The sequence below is a fragment of the Myotis lucifugus genome, unplaced genomic scaffold (genome assembly GCF_000147115.1).
Source record: "Myotis lucifugus unplaced genomic scaffold, Myoluc2.0 scaffold_1016, whole genome shotgun sequence".
NCBI classification, from domain to species: domain Eukaryota; kingdom Metazoa; phylum Chordata; class Mammalia; order Chiroptera; family Vespertilionidae; genus Myotis; species Myotis lucifugus.
The window spans coordinates 1-20402 of record NW_005872064.1 but is presented as its reverse complement, the minus strand read 5'-3'; the positions used below and the strand labels follow the sequence as shown (position 1 = coordinate 20402).

The 20402-nt window shown below is 55.2% G+C and overlaps 1 protein-coding gene across 1 annotated transcript; it reads left to right on the top strand.

Annotated features, from left to right (window-relative positions):
• The first annotated feature begins 1348 nt into the window (after positions 1–1348).
• On the top strand, positions 1349–19753 carry LOC102428977 (dihydropyrimidinase-related protein 1). The gene is made up of 3 exons (XM_006107107.3): positions 1349–1565; positions 16851–16939; positions 18501–19753. The coding sequence occupies exons 1-3, from the start codon at positions 1527–1529 to the stop codon at positions 18706–18708; spliced, it is 336 nt and encodes a 111-aa protein (XP_006107169.2). The 5' UTR covers positions 1349–1526; the 3' UTR covers positions 18709–19753.
• The last annotated feature ends 649 nt before the right edge of the window (positions 19754–20402 follow it).

Below are 20402 nucleotides of genomic sequence, written 5' to 3'. Positions count from 1 at the left end.
CCTGCAGCGTGGGAAAGTGTGGCCTCGTGTTCCTGGAATGTGGAGCTACTTCTTCTGTGCAGAGCTCCAACCCACCTCCATTCGAAGGCCTAGGCACCTCTGGCCTCCTGTCCTGGACGGGGGTGGGGGGGTGGGGGGGGTGTAACGGTGAGGGCCTCAGCCCCAGCCTGCGTGTGGGAGCTTCACCACGCCTCTGGGTGACAACTGGAAAGTAAAGGAGACGGGTCATTGTACAGCCCCCACGGGCTGGGATTTTATAGGCAGAGAGCAGGTCAGCATTTTATTCTGTCCAGTGTTGTGGGGCCTGCTGGGGCTTTCTCCTTTCTCCTTCGTATCTTTTATTCCTCCCTTGTCATGAAGTCTATCCAGCTATGCCCTGGCCTCCTGCCTCCCTCCTTGGAGCAATTCTGAGTCCTGGGCTAATGTCCCCTCTCCCCCGGGAGTCAGGGGTCCTGTTCCTCCTCCTGCCTCCCGTCTGTTCAGGAAGCTGTGGGGACCTTGGCGCCAATGGTCTGGCCCTGGAAACAGTCCCTGTCCGGTCGGCAAGACTGTGGTGCCCTGATGGCCTGGCATTGACGCCTCAGCGGATGCGGGGGTGGAGCAGGGCAGCCATGAATTAGGACCCTGTCTCCTGGGTCCCTGCTGCCCCCTCTCCGAAGGCAGGAGGCCCCTGCTGAGGCCTCAGGCAGGCTGGTTCGGTGATGGGTGGCGAGGGTGATGGGAAGGAGCTTTACTGAGAAGCCTTGGGGATGAGTCTGGGAGGATGGGTAAGCTTTTGTCTCGAGCAGGCTATTCAGGGAGAGGGTACAGCTTGAAGAAAGGCTTGGAGTTGGAGATGGGAAAGTGCTGGGTCTATTCAGGGAATGGCTTGCGGACAAACGGGATCTGAGGGAGAGAGGCAGGAGGGGGCCGCCTCTGAGCCGGTTCTGGGGGCTTTGAAAGCTCCAGCAGCCTGGGCGGGTCCTGGGCACCAGCGCGCACACCCTCCCCCAAGCGGCTGTGGCGGGGAGGCCACCGTTGCGCGCTGCCTCTGCCGCCGCCCCGGCTCTGCCTGCGCATCGCAAGGCCGTCTCCTGCTTTAAAAAGAACCCTGCACACTGGCCCTTCCCCATCGCGAGAGCGAGGCCGCCGGTGCGCACCGGGCGGGGGTCCGCCAGCCGGCGCGATTTGGGGGGCGGGGGCGGAGTGGGGCGATCGGAAGGGAAGCGCTTCCCGGTTCCTGCCCGAGGGGCGAATAGGGCTCGGCTCCGCCGCCGGGAGGAGCTGTGTGTCTGCCGCGCCCTCCTCCCGCCCGCGTCCTCCCTCCTCCTCCCGCCCCCTCGCGGCGCCGGGCGGTGCTGGCAGCCGGAGCGGCGGTGCGCAGGCCGGGAGCCGGGCAGCGGTGCGTCAGCGGGCGCGAGCTCCGAGTCTCTGCGTCCTTCCCGGGCTTTGTCACCGCGCCCGTGGGGAGTGGGACCGAGAGAGAGCCTGACAGTGCGAAAAACAGCCCGCAGGTCCACCAGCGGGCCCAGGGCGCCACCGGGGCCATGTCTTACCAGGGCAAGAAGAGCATCCCGCACATCACGGTAAGCCGCCCGCCTGCCCGCCCCTTTGTGGGGTGGGGGTGGTCACCACCGGGCCGGATCCTCCTGGGAAAGTAGGGGCGGCCCCGAGGGTTTCTGCGACACAGCCACAGCGGTTGGGGCGGGGCGGGTCTCGCATTGCAGCCCCCTCCCCCCAGCCTCGGGGGACAATGGGTGGGGGAGCCCCCGCTCTGCGGGCAGGGCGGGGCTGGAGGCTAGGCTTGGGTCCCCAGGCCTGCAGCCCCCGCCTCCCCAGGGGATGTGCCAGAGGCTGGCGTGGCCTGGGAGGAAGGATGCTGAGCTGAACAAAAGAGGGAGGGGCTCAGGGTCCGAACCTCCACTCTGCCTGGAGCCCAGCCTCCCGCACCTCGGCCGGCACCGCCCAGCTCCTGCACCTCGCAGACGGGTTCCTTATAGCACAGAGGAAGGAAAAAGATCCAGGGCCGTCAGCTCCGCTCCCAGACCGTGGGGTGGAAGTCTGCACCTAGAGACGGCGCCATGACGGAGGGCCCCTCCCATTCCTCGCCATAGCTAAAACTCATGCACTGGGGGCTGTGGCCCTGGAAGGGTTACCGCGGGGGCGTGGGCGCCCAGCAGTCCCTGGGTCCCTGGGTCCCTGGGTGTGGCCGGAAACAAAGCATCCCACTTCTTTAAGCTTTGTCTCTGGGTGGGGCGCTGAGGGCTTTGCCCCATGGCCTGCCTGGTATCCGAGTGGAACCAGACCATTCCTGAGGGACGGGGGCCCTCGGGCCTGGGGTGGTGGATGCGGGAGCAGCTGGGTGCTGGGAGAGGGGCCTCTGGGCGTGAGGAATGCTCCAGGGTGATGCCCGAGGTTTGCGGACGGGAGACCCAGCATCCTCAGGGATCCAAAAGCCAGGCTCAGGGATGACCCCAGGGACCCTGCAGGGGGCCGCCTTGGGAGGAGGAGGCAGCTGGCATCCCCACTCGCCCGCCCGCCCGCCCGGCATATTGCAGACCTTGTTTTATTGAATCTTCCCCATAAGTCCTTTGAGGGGGGCGTTGTGCGCTGGCCGGGATGCAGGTGGAGGGAGGTTGGGAGGGACCTGGGCCCCCTGCTCCCCCAGAACAGCCCTGCATCCTACCCAACGATGGGCTGAATCTTCCCCGAGAAATCCCCTCCGACGGGCCGGCTGCAGGTGTAGCCAGCGGACCTGTGCTGCATTCCGTGCAGAGATGCAACTCCTGAGGGGGGGACCTCCACTTCCCCACCCTGAATCCCTGCCCTGGGACCCTGGGAGGCACAGTGACCGATGTCTTCCAGGTGTTGTTGGCTAAGAATCCATGGCAGGAGTGTGCTTGCTTCAGGCTGAGCCGAGTGGTAGGAAGGTCTGGGGTATTTGTATGAGCAGGTCCCTTTCTTGGGGCTTTCTAACCCTCCCCTCCAGGGGAACTGAGGAAGGTGATGGGGAGGGCGATGCAGTGACTGATAAGTTAGGAGCCCCGAGTCCCTTTGTGACTGTGGCCCATGCAGGTCTGTACCCCTCCCAGGACCCCAGTTTCCAAGAAGGAAGTTTAGCAGGATGGTCTTTGAGGTGGGCCAGGGGGAGTGGTGCCCCTGGGGGCGTACAGTTCTCAGTCTGCTCACAGCACTCGCCATGCCAGCCTTCCCACATGACGCTCTGGAGTGGAGATGGGGCAGCTTCTGCGCCAGGTGTCTGGGTGCATCCTGCTCAGTTGCCTCGCTGAGCCTCCAGCTCTGCTATCCAAAGTGGGTATCCCGCTGGCCACTTCCCAGGCCCCTTGAGCATCTAAGAGGACCCTGGCTGAGCGCCCAGTGCGTGTTAGCACATAGTAGGGGCTTCAGAACTGCTGGCTGGTCCTGCTGCTTTAGTCCTTCCTGTGACCCCTGTGTAAGGGACCCTAAGGGCTTCCGTAGCCTGGGGCGAGAGAGGAGATGCTGAGAATCACGCCTGGTTCCGAGGAAGCCGCCCTTGAGGAGGCATCTGTGTTCCATTGGGTCCTCAAGACCATCCCAGCCAGAGAGACGGTGGTTTAAAGGAGAAACAGTGAACCCCAGAGGGTGGCCTTGGCGGGAGCTCCTTTCCAGGCCACTCAGCTTCCCCGGGAGCAGGAGTGGTTAAGTGGGTGGGGCTGTGGCTTCCCCAGGGCGCACCCTCACTCTGGTCAATAGCTCTTGGTTGGTAATTACCAGAAATTACAGCACCTGGTCTGATGGGCGTGCTGGGGGCTAGGGAACGTGGGAAGGAGCCAGCCTGGCCCTTACCTTCCCAGAGTTTAGCAGACGCTGACATTTCAGCCTGAAATCACAACCGAGTGGAGGGGCTGTTGTAAGGGGGAGTATGGGAGGCTGGAGGGGACACGGCAGGGAGGAGCCCCCTCCCCTCGCCCCCCAGTGTGGCATGTTGGAGAGACTGAAGGAAGCCAGCAAAGCCAGCATCGTGGGAGCCCAGCCTCTGCTCCCCAGGCAGCTTCTCGCGCACTTAGAGCAAATCTTGGAAACAGTAAAACGCAGTTGGCAGGCAGGGTGTGTGCGGCCTTGGGGCCTGGAGGGGCTTCAGAAAGGACCAGCTACAGCTCGGAGGTGCGTCCTCACGTCACCCCTGCTTGATGGTGGGTCACTCTGTGCCCCTGTGAGCCTCAGTTTTCTCATCTGAACAATGGGGATAAGGTCCCCGCTTTGCCAATGAACGCAGAGCTAGGAGAGTGGACACTTGCACAGGCGGGCGCAGTGTGGACATAGGTAGGGACACGGCCGGGTTATGAAACGTTCTGCTCCTGTTGATTACGATCGTGGCGTCTTTTCCCTCTTTTTTTCCACCTCAGCCTTTTCCTGAGAAAACACAATAGCTTGAGAGAGAAGAGGGGGAAAGCAGAACCACTTAGCTTCAGCCCCCAAGGGTTGTTTAAAATATTCACGAGGCTCTGTTTCATGTGTGGCTTTTAAAAATTAATGACCAGCCGGGGATTAACTCAGCAGAAGCTGTTTCTCGCCCTGGGCGCCCAGTGCTGTGGTTAAGTGACGAGAAGGTCCTGGGCGTGGCTCTGGGCAAACAAAGGCACGTGGCCTCCTGGCCCTGCCGAGGCTCCTGGCCCTCACCGAGCCACTGAAGGGGGCCGCCTGCTCCTTGTGGGGGGAGACAGTGTCCGCCATGGTGGCTGAGCATTAATATTCAAAATATTACTTCCTGAGTCCTGATCATCCCCGCTTTTGCTGAGTATTCCAGCAGGAATCCAGCAGGAATTCCATGACCTCTCATTTGGTTTGCGGAGCTGTCCTGTGAGGGAAACAGCCTGGATGTGTCCTCCTTATGTTCCAAAGAGTAAACTGAGGCCCACAGAGACGTGGTGGCGTGTGCAGGCTCTTGCCGTGCCCTGCGGAGGCATGGAGAACTCAGAGTCAAGCAGGAGGGCCGACAGGCTGGTCTGCCAGCTCAGCAATCACTATCTGATTTGAAATCTCTGTGTGTGTTACAATGTGTTTCAGAGTGTATGTGTGTGTGTGTAATTGAGTGTGTGAGTGTAGATGAGTGTAGATGTGATACTGTATGGCAGGGGTCCTCAAACTTTTTAAACAGGGGCCAGTTCACTGTCCCTCAGACCGTTGGAGGGCCGGACTATAGTTTAAAAAAAAACTATGAACAAATTCCTATGCACACTGCACATATCTTATTTTGAAGTAAAAAGACAAAACGGGAACAAATACAATATTTGTATTTGCATGTGGCCCGTGGGCCATAGTTTGAGGACCCCTGCTGTATGGTGTGCAAAACAATCAGGAACGTTGAGCAGGGAAGAAAGAGATCAAGTGAGAGTCACATGGGACGGAAGTCGTTGCTTTAACGTGCAAATATGCAGAAACCGTGTGAGGCCTGTTGCGCTCCTGAGGGTAGCATTCAACCTGTCTATAAATATTCCGTTTATTTCCCTGCCCTTTTACACAAAGGATTTGAGATGCCTGTAGCAGTTTGTTACGCAGAGTGAAATGGGATGGAATGGGGGTGAGAGGTATGGGGCCAGAGATAGAGATTAGGGAGCCGGGTACAGAAGCCAGGAGAATGCAGGAGTCCCATCCCCAGGGCCCCGCCCACGTGCTGTGCACTGAAGCAGTCCTCCAGGGTGTGCTGCTACATGTGATCAGCATTTAAAATTAACGTTTGCTATGGCCAAGTGTACAAAGTGTTCTAGTCACACCTCTTGGCCGGAGCCCTGAGCACGCACAAGCAGAACGGTGTTGAATGGAGTCTCATTTTTGTGGGAGTAAAAGACAGGTCTCTCCCTGGGCGGGGACCTCAGAGGACTTGGCCCCTGGAGCGCAGAAAAAGCAGTGAGGGCAGTGGACAGCGCCTGGTGCTGAAGGGCAAGCAAGTGCAGTTAAGGAGCTTTTATTAAAAGCCCCTTGAGACAGACACGGCCCCATGTAGTAGGGCTGGTTGGTAACGATGGCTGACTTATTGGTGGTGGTGTTTAATGATGCTGCAAATTTTTACATCACAGTCACCCCCCGGCCCCCCATCTCCAGGAGATACGTCCCGGGACCCCCAGTGGGTGTCGGAAAGCACGGATAGTGCTGAGCCCCATGTAGACTGTGATTTTTCCGGTAGATGCACACACTCACCGGTCCTCTCTGGTGTGTCCTCATTGCCGGCCTCCCCACTCCTGCACTTCGGGGTCGTTGTTAGTTAAATGAGGGCGACTTGGACACAGCGCTGCGATGCTGCCATCTGGTAACGGAGGCAGCTACTGAGGAGCTGACAGGCGGGTCGTGCATGCGGTGTGGGTGGACACGCTGGACAAGGACGATTGGCGTTCCAGGTGGGATGGAGCGGGATTTCAGCACGCTGCTCGGAAGGGCGCACAGTTGAAAACATAGGCGTTGTTTACGTATTTCTAAAATTTTCCGTTTAATACTTTTGGACCGCAGTTGGCCACAGGTAACTGACACCTCGGAAAGTGCAACCATGACTAAGGGGACTGTATTTGTAAGTATGACCTGAACAGAGAAAGGTTGAGAGTCACTGCCTGGAGAGAGGCAATGGCCAGATCATAACTGCTCTGCGAGCCGACAGCCCTGAACTGGTGTTGAACTGTTGTTGGTTGTAAGAGTTTTGATGGCCACATCCTGCGTGGCTTGGGTTCAGGACCTGGAGAAGGGCCGCGGGCAAATGACGAGATGAGACAAGAAATAATTTGGAAATTGGGGGGCCAGGCAGAGAGTCTTTCTCAAGGCCCTGCCAACCTTTTATTCAATTTTAGATACACGTATAGCCCTTAGGCAGGCAATTCTGGTAGCAGACAGACTATCTTAAAGGTCAGTAAATATTAGTAAAGATTTACTCTGGGACTATTTGGTCAGGAAATTGCTTGAGCCACCATTGTCTCGGCTAAACAATCGGTGCATAGCTTTGGCCCTTGCCGGAGCTCAAGGTCCACCAGCATTCCGGGCTCCTTGTTTACACTTTCCTGATAGTGAAGACAACGGGTAGCTTCCAACAGTTGGTGGCCTTGGAAATGACATGGAGTCTAGGATGCATCATGGGGTAGCTGGTCTGGAAAATAAGCAGCCAGAAGGAGGGGGGTGATGGCTGTGGACACACGAGGAGGCAGGTCCCGCTCCTTCCTTAGGCCTGAGCCCAGGCACAGGCCACTCTCCCTGACCAGGCTTGCCCTTGCGGCCCTTGGCCTGCGTGTAAGCCGTGCCCGTTCCCTGCAGGGATTCCTTCCTCCCGGGGCTGGAATTGTGAGCACTCCCACTCCATTCACTGTGGTTCGTGCACTTGGAGGGCGGGGGCAGCGTCTGATTCTCCCTGGCGCGTCCCCAGGAGCCCGCTATGCACTGCTGACTCATAGCTGGGACGCCGTGCCGTGTGAGGGGATGAATGAAGAGGAGGTGGCAAACGGGGCTTCTTCGCCGAGCGAGGTCCCAGCCCCTCCTGCATCTGACTCCCCGTAACAAATGTCCTATCCATAGAGCTAGCATTTAGGTGGTTGCCACCCAGAAGGAGACCAGGGTGGCACGAAGGGTTTTTGGAGAGAGCGAAAGCCTCCTCATGGTGCATGGGCAGCGGGGAGAGGGTGGATCTGATTTACTAACGAGCTTCGCTGCATGTCCCCCTGAAAGGCAAGCTTTTACAGTAAGAACCGTCCAGAGACAGGCTGGGTCACAGTGGCACACCCTCGCCAGGACCTCCACTGAGTAACTGCTTGGTGTCAGAACTTGGGGTCGGTTCCATGGAAGACTCCATGGTTATGAAGCAGAAATGCACTGAGCGACCAGGTGGCCGCTTGGAGGCGAGGCTGGACCTGACCCCAATTATGCTGCATGTACTTGTTGTCACACTGTATCTGTAGACCCTCAGGCCTTCAGCCCCAATCTCTGCAAATATTTGATTGATACAACCTCAAAGTTGGAAGGAACCTTTTAACGTATGTATTTTTTTTGTGCTTGTGCATTTAAGGAGGCTGAAAGTGCCCATTGTGTCGACTCCACTTCAATCTCCCCTCTAGTGTAGGAATTCCAAACCCTCCTTTTGCATACCTCCAGTGACGGGGAGATCACCACCTTACCCAGCAGCCCGTTTACTCTAGGACAGCTCTGCCGTGGGGCAGCTCTTTTTTAAAAATATATATATTTTATTGATTTTATACAGCGAGGAAGGGAGGGGGATAGAGAGTTAGAAACATCATTGAGAGAGAAACATCGATCAGCTGCCTCCTGGCCCTTGGCCAGAATCGAACCTGGGACCATTCAGTCCGCAGGCCGATGCTCTATCCACTGAGCCAAACCGGTCAGGGCTGGGCAGCTCTTCTGTATGTGGCCTGAGGGTCTGCCTTTTGCCCCATGTGTGCCCTCAGAATCTCATGGTTCCTTCCTCTTCCACACGGATATTCCTGGAAGCTGTTTCACAGAGGCCCAGGACCTCCTCTGTTCCCAGTTCTCTAGTCCTCACCGAGCACAGTTTCCAGGTACAATGTTTGGAGTTTTTCCATTTTTTTCTTCCTTCTGCTGTCCTTGGTTTCTGAGCCTGCAGAACAAAATGGATCCAAAATAAAACTTAATCCCTGGGCACCTTTTAAACGGACTTAAAAACATCCCCGGGTCATAGACTCCTTGAGGAGCTGATAAAAGCGGTGGAAACGTCCAGTGCAGACACGTGGCCTCAGCGTTGGTGCTCAGAGGCCAGTGTTGAGTGTGTGGAGTGCTCCTACATGTGATCTGAACCAGCCCCGTGAGGGAGGCGCTGTGATTAGTTCTACCAGAGGCTCCCAGAGCTGAGGGCCTTGCCCGGGCCTCCCTGCTGAGCGGCTGGTGGGCTGAGGCGCGGTCCCTGGTGGAAAGGATCTCACAGTCTCAGGGAGAAGATGCATATCGAGACAAGCCGGCAGACAGAGCGTCCCGATGTCAGGACACAGCGCTAATCAGGTGTGCGCCTCGCGCTGTTTGGACTCCAGGGGGAGACAGCAGGTTCCTGGCGTCAGAGCAGGTGCCCAGCAGGTGAGCTGGAGATGGGGGGGGGGGGGGCAGCAGGTGTGGCAGCACCTCTGCGGCCGGAAGGCCTCAGGGAGGCCCAGGCTGTGACAGTGCCGTGTGAGTAGACCAATATGGCCGCACAAGGCCAGGAGAGGGGGGCAGCCAGGCCGGGAGGAGGCAGGAGGATGTGCTTTGTCTGCGTGAGGACAGCTGGGGACGGGTTTCAAGGGGAGGGCTGACGCATACGTGTGTGACAGCAGGGTCACGGGCTGTCCTGGGGAGGGGGTGGGGGTGACGGTTAGAGAGAAGTTGAGGATGGACCTGAGCATCTGAATGCGATCCATCCCCCCAGGTTGCAAGGACATTAAAAAACCAGGCCCCGTTCTAAGTGCCGTGTTCATTTAACGTTCAGAACTGCCCTCTATTTTACGACGGGAAACTGACGCACAGAGAGGCGACCTGCCTGAGCCTTGGGGTTATTGGCACCTGTGGGGCAGGGGAGGCTGCAGGCGGCTGGCCGGGCCCTGTCCTTAACCAGCCAAGGTGATAAAGGGGAACGCACCTGGCTTGAGGGGGTGTTGCCGATGTTCATTAGCTGATCGGGTCTCACATTTGATTTCTTCCCTCTGGAGAGCCCTTGGCAACTTGCAGAGCCTTTGCTCTGCCTCCTCCCTTTTGGCCATAATTGCAGCAACGCTACCGGGAGGGAAGAGAAGGTGCACGCGCCTGGGGACGGCTGGATAGGAGCCGAGTAGATGCGGACTGTCTGTCCTCACCTGTCCCCATTGTGCAGGGGAAGGGACTGAGGCTCACACATGCTGATCAGGTACAGGGAGGAGACCCTGGGCTAACCAGCAGGGGGCACTAGGTTACAGTGTGTCTCCACTGGCTCCTCGCTGTGTGACCTGGAGCCAATGGCTTCACTTCTCAGTTTCTTCCTGTGTAGCAATCAGACCTGCTTCTTTAAGAATTGAAACTGGAAACCCACGGGATGCAGAGCTGACACTGAGCCTGCGTTCGGGAATGTGAGTCTCTTAAAGGCGGTTTCTGTTCAGAGTGCTTTGTGTGAGGCGAGAAGCAGACAGGGCACACAAAAGTGGGTGTAGACATAGAGGCTCACACAGCTGGCCCCCGCCTCCTGTGGGCAGCCTGAGGCCCTGCCCGCTCCTGGGGGCACCACAGAGGGGTGTTGTTTTAAAACCAGGTGCCCAGTCCCGCAGGGAGGATTTCCTGAATACCTGCCAGGTATCATGGGGCTTGAGATCTCTGTGTTGTAACTGCGGTTGTCGTGGAAACGGGCCTGAGCTCGCAGAAAAGGCCTGCAGCCCATGGGGACTGCCTGTGGTTCTGATTGGTGGAGGAGGAGAATGCCATGCTACCCTGTGCCCTGCCCATGCAAGTGGAGTACAATGTGTGTTAATTGGATTTGGTGTCAGGCCTGTCACCGAAGGGGCTGCCTTCCTGGGAAGTGACAAGGGGCCTCCAGCTGACAGGCCATCCCCCGAGGCAGAGGCAAAGGCAATGGGCTGGCTTTCTGTGAGTCACAGGAGTGCCCTGCAGCCATAGGAGGCTGGGGGGATGGCACCCAGAGCTGGGAGGCAGGCGGCTCTGGCTACTAAAGGTCGTGACCGAGTCATGGAATTATGAAGTCTCTGGGCCAGGTATCGACCTCTGGCTGTGGCACCCGATTTGGTGCCGGTTCTCTTCCATGGCAGCGATGCCCAGCAGCAGGCAACCCCGCTGCCCTGGCTCACGGCACCAACGATTTATTTACAGCGAAAGGTCTGGGAGGGGCCGAGGTGCAGGGGGCTCAGCCAGATTTGTCTTCCGGCTTCTGCCTGGGTCAGGTCTGCCCACCTTTCTTCTCATCCTGGGACTCAGACCTAAGGAGACGCCATTTCTTGGGTCGTGTGGTTTTCCCGGCCACCCTCCGAGCCTGAGCTGAAACCTGCCAGCCGCCGGAAGCCTGTGCTCAGAGGGTGTGGTCACGCCCGCTCTCATTCTATTGGTCAAAGCAAGTCATGTGGGCGGAGGCAGGTGGGATTGTGAAACAGGAACCCAATCTACCACGGAGGGTCCCCGCGGGCATTACCTGGGGTGTTTGTGAATTCCTGGCTGGACTTGAGGCTCACTGAGGCTACGGTGCCATGTGAGTTGTATGTGTTGAATTTTTGAGTTGCAAACATGAGCTCACCATCAATGGCTTGTAGGATTTGAAGGATTCATAACTTTCAAAGCTTACCTTAACATTTCCTTTATCTGAAGAGAAAGAAGTTTCATCAGCATTTAATGCACAGACAAGCACGTGTCTACAAAAACGGGGCTTCCCTGAACTTTTTGAGACTCGTTTCTGTGCTTGCCCTTTGGAGAAAACATGTTCTTTATCTTTCCAGAAATGACGGTTCTTTTAGTTATTCCGAGCCCCTTCCCAGGGATGAACCAGGCAGCCCCACTGGAATCTGTGTGTCCCAGCAGCCCCAGCTGGAGCTGCCTTCCCAGTGTGAAGACCAAACCTCTGAGATCCCTTTTTTAAAAATATATTTTTGTTGATTTCAGAGAGGAAGGGAGAGGGAGAGAGAGATAGAAACATCAATGATGAGACAGATTCATTGATCAGCTACCTCCTGCATGCCCCACACTGGGGATCGAGCCTGCAACCCGGGCATGTGCCCTGACCGGGAATGGAACCGTGACCTCCTGGTTCATAGCTGGGCTGCGATCCTTTTTTTTTTTTTTTTTTGACATTTACCCATTTATTAGCTGCAGATTCCAATCTCTGCATTAGTGAAGCATCGTAGGAGAGGGGATTCATGTCCTCCCCCACCTTCCTGGGGAAGGAGAAGTAAAGTAGTGAGGGGTTGGTACTAAGAGTCGAAAGGACTTGAAACCGACTCTAAGCCATGGTTGCTTTGGTTCTGCAGGAGCGTAAAGATTACGGATATGCCAGTGAGCTGAGCAAGAAAAGCAGTGAGGAAATACAGGCTGGGCGAGGCAGGCGAGAGAGGGAACTTCAGCATCCTGGGGTTTGGAGAGACCTCACTGTCCGGGTACCCAGGGCGTTTCAGGACCATGGACAGCACACACCCTCCTTCCATTCTTCTACCTGGATCTCTCAGCACGCTGTCTGTCTGGGCATATACTGCTTACCTGGCTGCAATGTGCCCCTTCTCCTCCTTTTTGCAGCTGCTTGAACTTCTCATATTTCAGAACCCAGCTCAGACGCCCCCTCCTGGATGACATAGCCTCTCTCTTTCCCTGTTGTCTCTGTAATAACAGCTTTGGTTCTCTGCTGTTTACCAGACAGCCAAGGTTGCTAAGCGCGTGATTATGGGTTATGTGTGGGTTTGATGTGAAAAGCACTTCTCTTTTCTCCTGAGGATCTTCAGGCCGCAACGGATGTTTTATTCCTCTGACTCTGGTGGAGGTGATGGATTTTCTTCCCACCATGCAGTGGGGGGAACACAACTCAGAGGTTTCATGCTTTGCTCAGGGATAGACGGTGACGCAAGAAATGCACTGTGATCCGGACCTCCCCCCACCCTCCCCCCAAGCCGAGGCTGCTGTTTCTTTTGCTGTTGTATGGGAAGGAGTGCCTGACATTTTAAAAAATGTATTTTTATTGATTTCAGAGAGAGGAACGGAGAGGGAGAGAGAGAGAAACATCAATGATGAGGGAGAATCATTGATTGGCTGCCTCCCACACGACCTTACTGGGGATCGAGCCTGCAACCCGGGTATGTGTCCTGACTGGGAATCAAACTTTGACCTCCTGGTTCATGGGCCAGCACTCAACCACTAAACCACACCAGCTGGGTAATGCCTGTAGCTTTTTTATTTTTAATTTTTTAATATATACTTATTGATTTCAGAGAGGAAGAGAGAGGGAGAGAGAGATAGAAACACCAATGATGAGAGAGAATCATGGATCAGTTGCCTCCTGCACGCCCCTTACTGGGGATCGAGTCTGCAACCTACGCATGTGCCCTGACCAGGAATCGAACTGTGACCTCCTGGTTCATAGGTCAATGCTCAACCACTGAGCCAAGCTGGCCGGGCTCTTTATAATTTTTATATCACTCTCCTCTCTCCTTCTCACTCTCTTCAAATATTCTCTTGCTTTTTCCTCCCTTTTCCTTTGCCTCCTGCCTGTCAAGCCCCTCTCCTCCGGCTCAGCAAACATTTGCTAAATACGGTGCCCTCGCAGCCCCTGGCGGGTCCCTGAGGACACAGCGATGAATGGCACAGGCCCTCCTGGCCATGAAGGTGTCCAACCGAGGGAGGGTCATGTGAACAGCGACCATGAAGTGTGATGACTGTAATGGGAGAGGGATGGGCAGCAGAGACATGGGGGCGGCACCCCAAACTCTCTGTTGGGGGGAGTCAGTTACTGCCAGAAAGATCTACCCACCCCCGAATACCACCATAGAAATTTTATTTTTTCACCTAACATGTCATTGCTCAGTGCCTCTGTTCGTTCTCAGAAGTCCCCAGGGAGCATTTTAGTATCTGAACGACACCCCGTTGGTGGTGCGGGAGTGCGATGGGAATTAATTCGGGATCACACTTCAGTGCAGTCCTTGCCCTGCGTCGGGACATTTTCCAGAGGACGAGTTCCCGGCGCTGGATTTCTAGGTCAAGTCACGACCCATTTTAAGGCCCTTGACACCGTGTGCAAACTTGGTCGGCACTTGTTCTAACTGAGAAAGGCCAGCTCTGAGGAGGGTGTGAAGGTGACGAGTGTCCCTTCATCCCCTTCTGCCCAGGGTTCCCACGATGTCTTCGTTCAGGGCCCTCTGTGTGTCTGAGCTCCTCCCTGATGCAAGCCCTGCAGTTACTTCGCCGCCAGCCCAGGCTCCTCCCCCAGGATGTTAGAGTCCCTCAGGGTCCCCGTGAGCGGGCACCTGCATACCCCTCCAGGTGCCCTCGGAGGCCACAGTGCAGCCAGAGGAAACCGCTGACAGACCCCCGAGCCCACCGGGTGCCTTGCGGCCTCCGTGCCTCTCCCCTTCTCTGCAGGCTCTTTGCTCCTTTTTGTGGGGCTAAATCCTACTCATTTTCCCTGGGAGGGCTGGCGTGGAGGCCTCCTTGCCAATCTCTGCCAGCCCTCCCAGCCTGGGTGCAAAGGCTGGGTTACGACTCAGTGCCCCCACTGGCCTGAGAACTGCTTCTTTTAGCGGCACCCTCCTTCCTTAAACAGCTGTGTATGGAGCGGAGTTCCTGCTGCAGAGAACGGTGAGGAGTTAACGGTGTGTAGCTGTCCCCACGGTTTCCATGAGCCAGGCCTGTGCTCAGCACAGAGCACCCATCATGGTGGAACTGTCCCCAGGAGTCCTCCCTGCAGCCCTAGGAGACAGGGACACTTATCCCCATTTTACGGATGAGGAAACTGAGGCCAGCAGGGGTTGAGTCACCTGGATGGGAAGAGGGGAGGGATCGGAACCCACATCTGTCTGACTCTGGACACTTCATTCTCACGCACCCTGATCCGGGACAGGAGCCGAGCGGGTCGTAATCCGGAACTGGCCGTCTCCGGCACCCTGACAGTCAGATTTTTGTTGGATTTCGAATTAGCTATTTTATTTTCTTCGGAGTATTTAAACAGCGATTTTTATACAGAGCTTGTCCTCGCTCACATATCTTGTTTGTCCCTCGTGGTAATCTGGGAGAGGCAGTGTATTCTTATTTTTTTTTTTTAATGTGTGACTTTTACGAAATTCTTAAAATTTGGTGTCCCATACACAATTGGCTCTTGCTGTGAGTTAGCTGAGTGAAGAAGCAGAGCCCCAGGGAACTGGCCCGTGGATCACAGCCCTGGGTTTTTCCTGATGGAATCTGATTATGGGATGTGATGGATTTGAACATGTTTTAAGATGTGACAGAGTGTGTCTGATGGAGCGAACGCGGGGGAGGAAGCTAGGAAAGGCAACCTGCGCCCTTGTTTGTGTGTGAACCTGGGAGTCACCCGTCTGAGCCGCTCCCCCCTCGGTCGGACCGGACGCGCCATGAGGGTCCGAGCAGGCAGGACCTTCGGGCTCTGGAGCACATCCCCGGACGCCTCCTGCGGGGAAGTCTCCTGGTCAGCGTTTCCCGCAAAACAAAAGGATCCGCTGGGAAAGCCGTGAGCTTGGTTCCCTCGTGAATATGCACATCACACCCAGGAGTAAAGGACCTGGGAGTTCCTGTCACAGAGACAGCCTTGGCTTCTGTTTAACCCAGACTTTTCTAAGCTCACGACACCTGGGATTCCCTTTTTGGGACACCAGCTGCTAAAACCCCTGTGACCGAGGGTCCCAAGGAACGTGGCTTGGAAAATGCCAATTAAAAGGCAAAGGCACAGATAACGAGAAAGTCACATAAGCTCTTGCCGGGTCATGGGCTTATATTTTAAGAAAAACGCTGGCCCCTGAGGACAGCAGGAGCGTGGGCCCGTGTGCAGCAGCTGCCTCGGTACCTGCTGGTAGTTGGGTGCTGGGAGGGGTGGGGTATGAGCCCGAGCTCCACCGTGGGTTCCAGGAAGAGCAGAGCAGGTGGGGCTGGTGTTCGGCTCACAGCACACCTAATGCCATGTTGCAGGCGGAGCCTGAGAGCCCTCTCTTAGAAGTGGGAGGCCGTGTCCAGGAAGCCACGCGCCAGCTGCCTGTGACTCACAGTTCCCTGCTTCCTGGTGCCTGGAGCCTGCACACCCCCTTGTCTCTGTGTCTGCATGTGCACAGCCCGCGCCTCCTCTTTCCTTTGGTCCTGGAGTGCCCTCCAGAGGGCGTCTTCCCTGTGACGCACACGTCTTGGCTGGCCTCTCCCGCAGGCATAAGAGGCAGGTGCTGGGCCGGGCCCTGACTGAGCTGGAGCCCCTCCCTCCAGAGACCCTCCTGCCGGGGGACAGGACGTGCCGGTTCACACATCTCCTCCTTGGATCGTGGCTCTTAGTTCTTGTCTCGTGGCTGCAATGCCTTTCTCTCCATCTTCACCCATTCGTCCTTCAAGGTATCCATCTATTCATCTATCCTTCTATTCGTCCATCCATTTCCTCATTCATCCACCCACCCACCCAGTCATCCACCCATCCATTCACTCATCCACCCACCCAGTCATCCATTCATTTACTCATTCATCCACCCACCCACCTAGTCATCCACCCACCCACCCAGTTGTCCATCCATTCATCCATCCATCTATCTACCCTTCCTTCCTTCCTCCCTTCCTTCCTTCCTTCCTTCCTTCCTTCCTTCCAACCATCCATCCACCCACCCATCCTTTCATCCATCCATCTGTCCAGGCTGTGTCCAAGGTGTAGGGGATGCAGCTGTGAGTAAAATGGATGACATCTCTGCCCCCTTGGAGCTGACAGTCTCGTAAGGACAAGTGCAGGGCTCAGCTCTAGGTGGCGCCATCCATCCACACCCATGCGTGTGTGTTTGACCCTCTGTGATATGCGCTGGACTCAGCCGGTGGGGTAACTAACACACCACAGCTTTGATGCCCGTGGGGAGTCACATTTCAGACAAACGTAAATACCTAGTATGTCAGACGCACTGCAGTAAGTGCTGTGTAACCATAAATGGGGGAGGGGTGTGGGGTCGGCTGGCAGGAAGCGGTGTATAGTGATCCTAAGAGGGCAGCCGGGGAGGGCTCTCAGGTAAGTGACGCTGAGCAGAGACCGAAAGCAAGTGGGAGAGCAGACTCTACCAAGAGCTCGAGATTCCAGATTGTTGGGCCTTGCTTTTTTACGCCACTTGTTACTTTTGAAAATGTTTGAATAATTTTATATTAAAAGTTAAAAGCAAACAAAAACACCTCCTGGCTTTTCCCCAGTGACACTTAACACTTTGCTTTCTTTTCAGAGTGACCGGCTCCTCATCAAAGGTGGACGGATCATCAACGATGACCAGTCCTTCTATGCCGACGTCTACCTGGAAGACGGGCTTATAAAGTGCGTGGACCAAACAGACCTTGTGTGTGTGTGTGTGTGTGTGTGTGTGTGTGTGTGTGTGTGTGTTGATTTCACAGAGGAAGGGAGAGGAAGAGAGAGATGGAAACATCAAAGATGAGAGAGAATCATTGACCAGCTGCCTCCTGCACACCCCCACTGGGGATCAAGCCCACAGCCCGGGCCTGTGCCCTGACAAGGAATTGAACCGTGATCTCCTGGTTCATAGGTTGGTGCTCAACCACTGAGCCATACCAGCCGGGCCAAACAGACCTGTTAAGAAGCCAGTCTCAGAGGGAATGGCAGGCTGGGCTCTGCTCCACAGTGACTGCCGTGTTGCTGTGACTATCAGGGCTGGAGAGATTTGGGGAGGTTTACACTGCGGGTGGAGGAGGTCCTAGTGTTTACTGAGTTTCCCCACCCCCGTGCCCGGCTCTGCCACAGCCTCATGCAGGCTGCAGCTCCCGTGGAGGCTGGGAAACACACAGGGTCCCTGCTCTACCTCCTGGGAGAGGCGGGCAGGGAGAAGTCTGTCCCGCGTCACAGACCCAGTGAGGGGCTGTGTGAATTCCAGCCTCGTACACCCGACTGAGCTCACAGTTTTCTTCCACCTGCTCGGAATCTCCAGAGCTGGGTGAGGGGCCGGGAGAGAGAGGACTGTCTGGCTACGGACAGCGCCTGGGCACTTACAGGAAAGACATGCATTGGGCTAAAGTCCTTCTCCACTCTCTCCCCATCGGTCCCCTCTCCACCCTCCGGAGATCGGGTGTTAGTCTGCTCGGGCCTCCGTGACAGAATTCCCCAGACCGATAGGGAGGCTCAGTCACAGACACGTGTTTCTCACGCTCTGGAGGCTGCAAGTCCAGGACGTGTGCGGGGCTGGTTCCTAAGGAGACCTCTCCCTCGGCTGTGACAGCCGTCTGCTCGCGTGTCCTCACATGGCCTTGCTCCTGGGCACGTGGGCTCCGTGTAGCTTCCTCTTATAAGGACACCAGTCCTGCTGGGTCAGGGCCCGCCCGACGGCCTCCTTGTATCTGGTGACCCGTCTCCAAACGGTCACATGCTGAGGTCCGGTGTTAGGGCTTCAACCTAGGAATGTGGGGGCGCACAGTTCAGCCCATCACACTGTCTGAAAGCTCGTAGGGCCCAGGGGGCTTTTCACTCTGTCTCGCTGCAAACACTCCCCTCCGTACCCGAGCCAGTTGCTAGAGGTGTGTGACGTGCTCTGGAGTGACGGGCTGTCCGGGGAGTCCTTTACCACTTGATGGTGATGCTGGTCTCAGCGCTGCCGCCACCTCCTCCTGGAAGCCTTCCCAGATAACCAGGCTACTGACGTGACCCACCCTCTGCTGCACTGGATCGTGACCATCTGTCGACATGCCCTGCCTCCTCGTTAGACCTGAGCCCTCGAGGGCAGGGTCCTGCCTGCGTTGTCTCTGTCCGCCCAGTGCCCGGGATGGGGCCTGGCTCGGAAGTGTTTCTCCCTGATGGTCTGAAGCTGCAAGGTGGCTGGTACCATTTCCTTTTTCAAAGAACCAACGCCTTCTCTCTTGTTTGTCTCCAGACAAATAGGAGAGAACTTAATCGTTCCTGGTGGAGTGAAGACCATTGAGGCCAACGGGCGGATGGTGATTCCCGGGGGCATCGACGTCAACACGTACCTGCAGAAGCCGTCCCAGGGGATGACCGCCGCCGATGACTTCTTCCAAGGGACCAGGGCAGCACTGGCGGGCGGGACCACGATGATCAGTGAGTTGCACCCCGCCTCATAGGCTGTGACTTCTCTCCATCACCAGCATCAGCAGCAACACAGTGTTCAGTGTGTAGCAGGCACTTAGCTCAGGGTACCGTTTAACGTGATTGTCACTAAACCCTGCCTTATACCTAATATATATCCGCATATTACGTGCCACTGGTGGTGCACAAAGTGATTTTAGAGGCAATATAGGCATTGAAAATGTTAAAGTATTTTAGTGCATATGGAAATTAAATAAATGGCACCTCATGGATATTACTGCTTAGGTTGAGACTGAAGTCAGAATTTAGACTTTTAGAAACTGTGAATTGATTTAAGAAAAGCATTAAGTAAACAGTGATATGGATTATAGGGAGATAAAGCAAAATATTCCTAAACATGGTTTGCTGATGGCTAAAGTTTTAGAACCAGTGACATATGTATTATTATGTCACGTGTAGGAGTAGAAGCTCAGAGAGGTGAAGTAACCTTCTCAAGATTACACAGCTGGGAAGTGGTTGTATTAGTCAGTATTGCTGCCACAATGCTACATAACAAATAGTTCCCTCCAACAGGCACAGTGTGGAGTAGTGGGAAAGAGTTCAGACTCTGAGCTCACAGGACTCTGTGGGAATGTAACCCCCGCCTTCGTTTACTAGTTGTGTGACCTCAGACAAGTTCCTTAGCCTCTTTGAGCCTCATTTTCTTCATCTGAAAAATGTTACAGGATGGTTGTGAGGATTTAATTAGATAATTTATGTAAAGCCTCTGTGGCAGTATCTGACACATAAATAAGCATTCAATAAATAGTTGTGATGCTGATGCTGAGGATGACAACAGTAACCATGGTGATGACAATGGTGGTAATGAAGACTCACTGAAGTATCACTGCTGATGATAATAATATGATGGTGACATTGATGGCAATATTGACAGTGGTGATGGTGGGAGTGTTGATGAAAAGAATTGTGAAGATGAGGATATTGATCTTAATGATGGAAGTAGTGGTGATGATGGTAGTGATGGTGATGATGGTGATAATGATGATGATGATGGTGATGGTGGTGGTGATGATGGTGGTGGATGCCACGACCTTCACAGTGGGGTTCAGGATCTGAAGGAGGGGCCGACGCACAAATGAAAATGCTATACAAGAAATATGAATTTAGAAGGCATTGGGGATCAGGGGGAGCCTCTTTCTTGAAGAGACACACCGACTTCTGGCCTGGTCTGCTATTTACTTGAATACACATTTGCTCTTTAGTAATGCATACAGGCATATCAAAGGTAAAGTTTGGTAAACAGTAAAAGGATGATCAGATTAGGGAATTGCCTTGAGCCACCACTATCTCAACACAGCCCTGCTAACGCCCAAGGTCCATTGGCCTTCTGCTTTCCTTGGTGCATTCCTGTGACAGTATTGACAAGCAGAGGCTTCCTGCAGGTGATGATAATGCTGATAATGATGGTGATATTGATTGTGATGGTGATGGTGATGGTGGTGATCATGATGGTGATGGTGATGGTGATGGTTATGGTGGTGGTAGTGATGATGATGGTGATGGTGGTGATGATGGTTATGGTAGTAGTGATGCTGATGCTGATAATGGTGATATTGATTATGGTGATGATGATGTGATGATGGTAGTGATGATGGTGATGGTGGTGGTGGTGATGATGGTGATGGTGGTGATGATGGTTATGGTAGTGGTGATGATGCTGCTGACAATG